Raw genomic sequence first — 8,326 nt, forward strand, 5'->3', positions numbered from 1 at the left:
ACTCACTCTGTAGACCAGGCTGCCCTTGAACTCAGAAATCCACCTGCCTCTGCCTCCCAAGCGCTGGGATTAAAAGCGTGTGCCACCACCGCCTGGCTTACAGTGTACTCATACACATAAAATAAATAAATAAATCTTTAAAAAAAAATAAAGAAGAAGAAGAAAAGAAAGCCTCAGAAGTTGGAAACTGGTCTAGTCATGGTGATAGTCTCCTTCCCTCAGAAGCCAGGCACAGTCCCTGCTTTTTACATTTGGTCTTTTCCTCCCCTGAGCCAAGGGCAGCATTTTCAACTTGGTAAGCAGGAGCCACTTCTGACTTCCCTATCTTCCTTCTTCTGAGACTTATTTGTCCACAGCCCAAGAAAGCGGCAAGTACCCCTTTTACTCCTAGGCAGCATCTGAAGGTGCAGAGCAAAGCTCTAACAGGGAGGAGGTCGGGGGCAGAGAGGGGCTGGACTAAAGCCCTCCAAATCTCAGCAGGTGCTGGCTCCTGGTAGTGTACCCCTTTAATTCCAGCATGCCAGAAGTAGAAGCTGAGGGATCCCTGTCCAGCCTAGCCAGGACTACACAGTGAGACCTGTCTCCAGCCAAACAAGCAAATAAACAAACAAAATATACAACTCAGAGTCGATCGACCAGGTGTTCAGACCTGTGGACCCTAGAACCAATTTGGCTGGACTTCAGTCTCTGGGCCATCTTCTGGGGAGGGTACGCATTCCCAGGAACTGGCCCCAGATTGCCAAAGCCAGGCTGGAGAACCGGTGTGATAACCTCTCTCTGAACTGGCCCTGACCCCTGTGCCTGGCTTTGTCACATCTTCTAAGGGGTTCTTTCTTTTGCAGCATAGAGAACCCTTCAAGAAAAGATGGTTTGCCTTGGATTCTCAGGAGCGGAGGCTGCTGTATTATAAGAATCCCCTGGTAAGAGCTGTTCCTGATCCCTCCTTAGCATGTTCCCAGTCAGGCGGGCTAGTGCTGACCTCAGAACATACCATCTCCCAGAATCCCAGGGCAGTGGAACTCAGGACAGGAGAGCCTGAACCCCTGCTTCTCACTCAGCTCCATTCAGAATCCTGTTGTTAATTGTGCTTAAAGTGCGGTGTTACCACTCCCTAGGAACCAGGAGGTCTGGAGTGGAGTGGTTAGGACTCTGGGATCTATCTAGTCTCAGCCCTGCTGTTGTAGAGCCGTGCCTTAGGCTGGGTGTGCACTCAGCTCTCTAATGCTGCATTTCCCTTCTGCAAAATATTGGCTTAGCATGAATGCCTTGCTCAGAAGTGGCCATGATGAGTATAAAAGTTGCTAACACATAAAATGCTTGAACTGGGCCCAAGGACACCAGCCTGTAATCCTAGCTACTGGGGAGGCTGAAACAGTTGGATTGCAAATTCACAGACCCCCTGAACTTCAGAATAAGTTCTAGGCCAACGTGGGTAATTTAGTGAGACTTTATGTCAAAATGAGAGGGGCAGGGGGAGGAGGGGAGAGCGCTCTAGGCTCTGCTGAGTGCTTGCCCAGCACGTTTGAGACCCTAGGAGCAATCTTCAGGGACCAAACCACAGTAACAAACTGCCTTTGAGTTCCCCGAGCCTGGTGTAGTCTCTATATGTTAGTATTTTCAGTAGCTTTGTGTGCAGTGTGCTTGAGGTTTTTAACAGATCAAATCAAAGTTGAATCTGGCAATGATATACACATCTCTTTACCAAACTTGACCTTGAGACTGGCCAGGCTGCAAGGGCTCTTGTGCCCCAAGATAACCTCTGATGACTACATGCCTTCCATTTTCAGGATGCTTTTGAGCAGGGCCAGGTTTTTCTGGGAAGCAAGGAGCAGGGATACGAAGTATGGGAAGACCTGCCCAAGGGCATCCGAGGGAACCGCTGGAAGGCCGGAATTACTGTCATCACTCCAGAGCGGAAATTCATCTTCACCTGCCCCACTGAGAAGGAACAGCGGGAATGGCTGGAGAGTCTGAGGGGCGTCCTGTCCAGTCCCTTGTCGCCCCTCCACCTCCTCAGTGAGAAGTTGGGGGTGGGTGGGGGTTCTTTTGGGTGAGGGCAGAAAAGGGCTCCTTCACTGTGGTCCCAGAGGGGCCTGACTCAGCTTTTTTGAGTCTCCCTCATTTCCTGCCATAGAAAAGCACACACTGCACTTTTTTTTTTTTTTTTGCCAGAAAGTCCCTTTTCCACCAAGTTCCTCTATGCAGCCATCCTCATGAACTTCAGGAGGAATTTGGCCCTAGCAGAATTGCAGAGGCTGGCTACCCTCTGAGCAGATTCCTCCCCACACCCTTGTCCTTTTTCTCACAAGAAAACACTGGCCTGTGATCCTTAGCAGAGGTCACCCTGCCGGGAACCCACAGAGATTCTGGATTCCTCCCCACCCAGAGGGAAGGCTATTTTTAGTGCTGTCTTTTTCCTCAGCCCTCTCGTTTGTCTGTCTCCCTCCTCTTCACCCCAGATGTGTCACAAGAAGACTGTTGCCATCTGTTGACAACCCTATGAAAAGCTGAGTTAGGGAGGAAGCCTCTGGCCCAGGGCCAAGCTTCTAGGGCATAAAGGAAAAGCTGTGTATTTGGAAGAATACAAACTGAACAGGAGACCCCAACAGCCCTTGGGGGAAGCCCTGATGCCTCCCTAGACTCACCAGTATGGATACAACTGTCTCAGGCTAGCCCAGGCCTTTAATCTCAGTGTTGGGGCCAGAGGCAGATAGAACTCTGTGTGTTCAAAGCCAGCCTGGTCTACATAGTGAGTTCCAGGACCCCTGGAGCTACATAATGAGAGACTCTGTTTCCAAAACCCAAACAAAACAAACAAAAAAACCTAACCCACGACTGCCTTGGCCATCCAGTTCCCAAACCCAAGCACACAGAAGGCAATTGACTGAGCATCCCGACAGCTGCTCTCTGCTCTCTGTGGGCCTGAATCCCCAAGTCTCTGCCCCTGCTTTCCTCTCTGTTTTTACCAACTCGTCTATCTCCTTTGGCCTGTTTTTTGTTTCTCCCTGTTTTATTCTAATTTAAGGTTTCCTGTGTTGTCCCGGCTCCCTCTGTCAGGCCACACATGTCCCCTCCATGTTCTGCTCCCCCAAGCAGGGCAGCACCAGCATGGCTATCTTCCCCAGTCCCCCTGTTTCCCTTGCAGCCACATCAGCAGAGACTGGCTGTGGCCTGAGGTGACCCATCTTGGAGGATCTGGCTGGCTACTGAGCATCTGAAGTCCTGGAGAAGCGTTCACCTCAGCCCAGGTTGTCCTGAAGGAAGCCCTGAGGCCAGCAGCTGCCCTGTCAGTGAACTCTGTCAAGGCTCAGGGTGTGGTTGAACCTATGGCTCCCAGGCTCCTTCCGGCAAACATTCCCTAGTCTGGAGGAGCTGGTACAGAGAAGAATTCAGCTCTCCAAGCTTAGAAGTCCTGAAGGGTTCCTTAGACTGCACTGAGAGCTGGCCATGGTGATGTGTGCCAGTCACAGAGTCAAGAGTGCCATGAGCCCAGTGACAACCTGGACTACACTGGGAGTTCAAGTCTAGCCTGAGTTATATAGCAAGACCTTGTCTCAAAAACAAACAAACCAAAAACCAAAAAAAAAAAAAAAAAAAAAAAAAAACCAGAAAAAAAAAATCCAGCACTTGGGAGACAGAGACTGACAGATCCCGGACAGTCACAGTCAGGGCTGGTTACACTGAGAAATCCCATCTAGAAAAACTAAAAACAAAAAAAAACAGAAACAAAAGCAAACAAGCAAGCAAGCAACAACAACTGCAGATAGGGGTGGACGTTGCAATAAAAAGGTGCCCACAGCATTCAGATTGTGCAAACAGAAAAAATTTAAAGTTTAATCTAAACCTGACTATGAAGAAATCCTCAGACATTCATTTATTACTTACATGTTACTATATAGCCAGCCTGGGATTCAAATGACAGGATTGTAAAAGATAAAATTGGCCAGGCATGGATGCATGCCTTTAGGCCCATGCACTCAGCGGGCAGAAGCAGGCACATCTCATTGAGTTTAAGGCCAGGCTGGCCTACATAGTGAGTTCCAAGACGACCAGAGCTATGTATAGAGAATTTGTTTCAAAAAACTGAGGAGAGGGGGTGGCACATACAGACAGACCAAAGCCACGGATGGTAGTACCTATAATTTTAACATTAGGGAAGTAGAGGCAGGAAGATCAGAGGCTCTGCTATTATACATAGTGAAAGGCTAACCTGGGTTACCTGAAACCCTCATTCAAAGAAGAAGAAAACACAGAACCTGTACCAAGTCATGGCAACAAATGCAGTTTGAGATTCTTGATTGGAACCTGGATTTTAAAAAGAGAAACCTTAATGTTGGGTGGCATTGGTGGTGCACGCCTTTAATCCCAGTACTTCGGAAGTAGAGTTAGGCTAATTTTTGTGAGTTCAAGGACGGCCTGGTCTACAAAATGAGTTCCAGGACAGCCAAGGCTATACAGAGAAACCCTGTCTCAAAAAATCAAAACGAACAAACAAAAAATGGGAGAGGGGCTGGAGAGATGACTCAAAGGTTGAGAGAACTGACTGTTCTTCCAGAGGTCCTGAGTTCAATTCTCAGCAACCTCATGGTGGCTCACAACCATCTGTAATGGGATCTGGTGCCCTCTTCTGGCTTTCAGGTATATATACAGGCGGAACACTACATAATAATCTTTTTTTTTTTTTTTTTAAATGGGATAGATGGCTCAATAGTTAAGAGCACTGGCTGCTCTTGCAGAGGACCTAGCACCCATATGACAGCCTACCACTATCTGTAACTCTAGTTCTAGCATATCAAACACTCTCACGATAATACACACAAAATAAAATTTTAAAAAGAAGCAACTGTAAAGGACATAATTGGTTCTGGAGAAACTAGGATCTGGATGTATATTAGATGACAATATTGTAAAATTGTAACTATCATGTGTTTGTACAGAATGTTCCTGTCCTACTGAAGTAAAATGTAGTGGGATCTATGGCCAATTTTTAAATGGTTCAACTGAAAAAAAATCAGTATATGTATGTATATATATACAGGAATAGAATGCACGTGTCTGCACTTCTAGATCTATATGCAGAGAGCATACCACTGATGAATCTAGATGAAATGTAAATGGGCATTTATTTTCCTATTTGTGAACATTTTTTATAGATTTGAATTTTCATATTAAAACATTGATAAAACGCCCAGGCTTCGTTCTTCAAAGTTAATGGTTTTCCTTCGGGAATCGAATATCAGAGGAGACAGGCACAGAGGGTACATCTGCAGACCCAAGCACTCCGGGGAGAACTCCATTCTATTCACACTTGAGAAGAAATAAAAACCTCAGATAGCAGGGCAGTGGTGGCGAGAAGAAATAAAAACCTCAGATAGCAGGGCAGTGGTGGCGCACACCTTTAATCCCAGCACTTGGGAGGCAGAGGCAGGGGGATTTCTGAGTTCGAGGCCAGCCTGGTCTACAGAATGAGTTCCAGGACAGCCAGGGTTATACAGAAAAACCCTGTCTTGAAAAAGCCAAAGGATGGGGGAAAAAAGAAAGAAAGAAAGAAATGTCGCTTAACTATTTACCCTACTTATTATATTTACCCCCCCCCAAGTAAATCCGTGGGTGGAAACATGGCTTAGCAGTTAAGAGCACTGCAGCTCTCGTGGAGGATTTGAATTTCCAGCCCTTACATCAGTCAGCTTGCTAAGTATCTATGATTCCAGCTCCAGGTGTGTGTGGTGTAGGTGGGTGGGGGGTCCATCCTCTCTGGCCTCCGTAGGCACACATGTCTAGAAATTATGTTTAGCCTTTAAAAAAATATAAGGAAGCTGCACCGATTATTGAAACTCAACGTAAATTACATGTACTTGATCACTTCCCCCAGGTGCTGAGTGGATACCCTCTTACTTGACAGGGGAGGAGATGGACCCTGCTAATTCAAATTGTAGCCTGCAGGGGGCAGCAAGCGATGAAGTACTCAGGCTCCTACTTCTCAAGAAAGTGATATGAACATTGAAATTCTCCAGGCCAGAGAGATGGCTCAGTGGTTAAAAACACTGACCGCTCTTCTAGAGGGTCTTAGTTCAATTCCCAGCAACCACATGGTGGCTCACAACCATCCTTAATGAGACAACTACAGTGTACTCATATACATAAAATAATAACATAATTCTTAAAAGAGAGAGAGAGGAATTCTCCAAAGGGATAGGATAAAGGAAATAATTCAAGCTGAGGAAAGAAAATTCTCAAAGGGCTAGGAAAGAAGAACTGAAAGAAATTTGATATGGCTGAAATGTTAATAAAAAGAGAGACAGATGCCCAAGGTTCTTATTTGGTGGGTCTTTGTGTCTTCTCCTTTCAATGAAAAGATGTAACAGATGTTCTCTCCTCTCTTCAGCAGAGAGAGGTGGTTTTTAAGAGATTCCATATAACACACACGCACACACACACACACACACACACATACACACACACACACACACACGTTTTTTTGTTTGTTTGGTTAGTTTTGATTTTTCGGGACAGGATTTCTCTTTATAGCCTTGGCTGTCCTGGAACTCACTCTGTAGACCAGGCTGGCCTCGAACTCAGAAATCTGCCCGCCTCTGCCTCCCAAGTGCTGGGATTAAAGGCATGTGCCACCATTGCCCTACTGAGTCATGGCCTCTTAATGTATAGCCTGACTGTTCTGGAACTCACTCTGTAGATCAGGCTGGCCTCAAACTTAACGGAGATCTGTCTGTCTGCCTCCTGAGTGCTGGCATTACAGATATGTACCTTCATGCTTGGCGAGATTCTCTGAATTTACTGAACTTTCTTTGAATTCCCCAGACAAAGAAGCAGCAATACAAATTGTGGATGTATCTCTCCAGAATGAAGAAGCTCCCTATGGAGGTGGGTCCTCTCTAGCTTCTAAAGTTCTTTGGACATGTCTTCTGAGGTACCTGCTAGAGCAGTGATTCTCAATGAGTGGGTCATGACCCCTCTATCAAACTCCAATATTCACATGTTTATTCATAACAGTAGCAAACTTACAGTTATGAAGTTGCAACAATTTTTTTTTTCTCAAGACAGGGTTTCTCTGTGTAGCCCTGGCTGTCTCTGTAGACCGGGCTGGCCTCGAACTCAGAAATCCACCTGCCCCTGCCTCCCAAGTGCTGGGATTAAAGGTGTGTGCCACCACTGCCTGGCTAACAAAAATATTTTTTATGCTGGGCAATGGTGGTGCACACCTTTAATCCCAGCACTTAGGAGGCAGAGGCTGGCAGATTTCTGAGTTCCAGGACAGCCAGGGCTACACAGAGAAACCCTGTCTTGAAAAAACAATAAATAAATAAATTAATTAATTAATTAATAATTTTTAAAAGATTTATTTATTTATTTATTTTATGTATATGAGTACACTCACTGTAGCTGTCTTCAGACACACCAGATCCCATTACAGATGGTTGTGAGCCACCATGTGGTTGTTGAGAACTGAACTCAGGATCTCTAGAAGAGCAATTGGTGCTCTTAATTACTGAGCCATCTGTCCAGCCCAACAAAAATATTTTTATGATATAAAATAAAGCTGAGTGAGCACTGATTGCTCTTTCAGAGGTCTTGAGTTCAATTCCCAGCAACCACATGGTAGTTCACAATCATCTGTAATTGGATCCAGTGCTCTCTTCTGATGTGTCTGAAGGCCACTGGAGTGTACTCATATACATAAAATAAATTTAAAAAAAAAAAAAAGAGCCACTAGTCTGTCTTCTCTACCACTGTGTACTCCTTGAGGGTCTATGTGGCTAAGTTTTGGGGTGAGGAAATCAGTAAGAGAACAGGTCCTAAGGTCAAGGAATTTATCACCAGAAAGGGCAGTAAATAGGCAGAGAGAAAGGGGAATTTATGTGGGTGTGTCCCTCTGAGAGGCCGAGGAGACTGACAAGAAATCTCAATGAAGTACAAACAGTACATGGTCTGCCTTTGCTCCTGACCTCTGTCTGTCCCTGAGGATATCTTTATTATATTATTTGATTTACTTATTTTTAATAAAGATTTATTTATTCACTTAATGCATATGAGTACACTGTTGCTGTCTTCAGACACACCAGAAGAGGGCATCAGATCCCATTACAGATGGTTGTGACCTCCAACCATAAAATTATTTTCGTTGCTACTTCATAACTGTAATTTTGCTACTCTTATGCTTCTAAAATGAATTTCTGAAGCGGACCCTCTTCATAGCTTACGTTGTTGGGGTTGCATGTCTATGAATAGGCGAGCAGGACCCAGCTACTAGGGAGAGATGATTTTCCAGGCCAGAATCCAGTAGCTCCGGGCACTTTTAGAAGCTGGG

The 8,326-nt window shown here is 45.5% G+C and overlaps 1 protein-coding gene across 3 annotated transcripts in view; it reads left to right on the plus strand.

The window, feature by feature from the left end:
* Adap2 (ArfGAP with dual PH domains 2) overlaps positions 1-4,304 on the plus strand; it is a 25,995-nt gene extending 21,691 nt beyond the window's left edge. For 2 of the 3 annotated variants that reach the window (XM_031353236.1, XM_031353234.1), the window contains exons 9-10: positions 843-920; positions 1,788-4,304. In XM_031353236.1, coding sequence (XP_031209096.1) covers positions 843-920; positions 1,788-2,054 — 345 coding nt within the window. In that variant the 3' untranslated portion in view covers positions 2,055-4,304. The remainder of the gene's footprint in view (positions 1-842; positions 921-1,787) is intronic. The other variant, XM_031353235.1, reaches the window with a different exon arrangement.
* Positions 4,305-8,326: the final 4,022 nt, after the last annotated feature.

Source organism: Mastomys coucha, unplaced genomic scaffold, assembly GCF_008632895.1.
Source record: "Mastomys coucha isolate ucsf_1 unplaced genomic scaffold, UCSF_Mcou_1 pScaffold5, whole genome shotgun sequence".
In the NCBI taxonomy this organism is placed as follows: domain Eukaryota; kingdom Metazoa; phylum Chordata; class Mammalia; order Rodentia; family Muridae; genus Mastomys; species Mastomys coucha.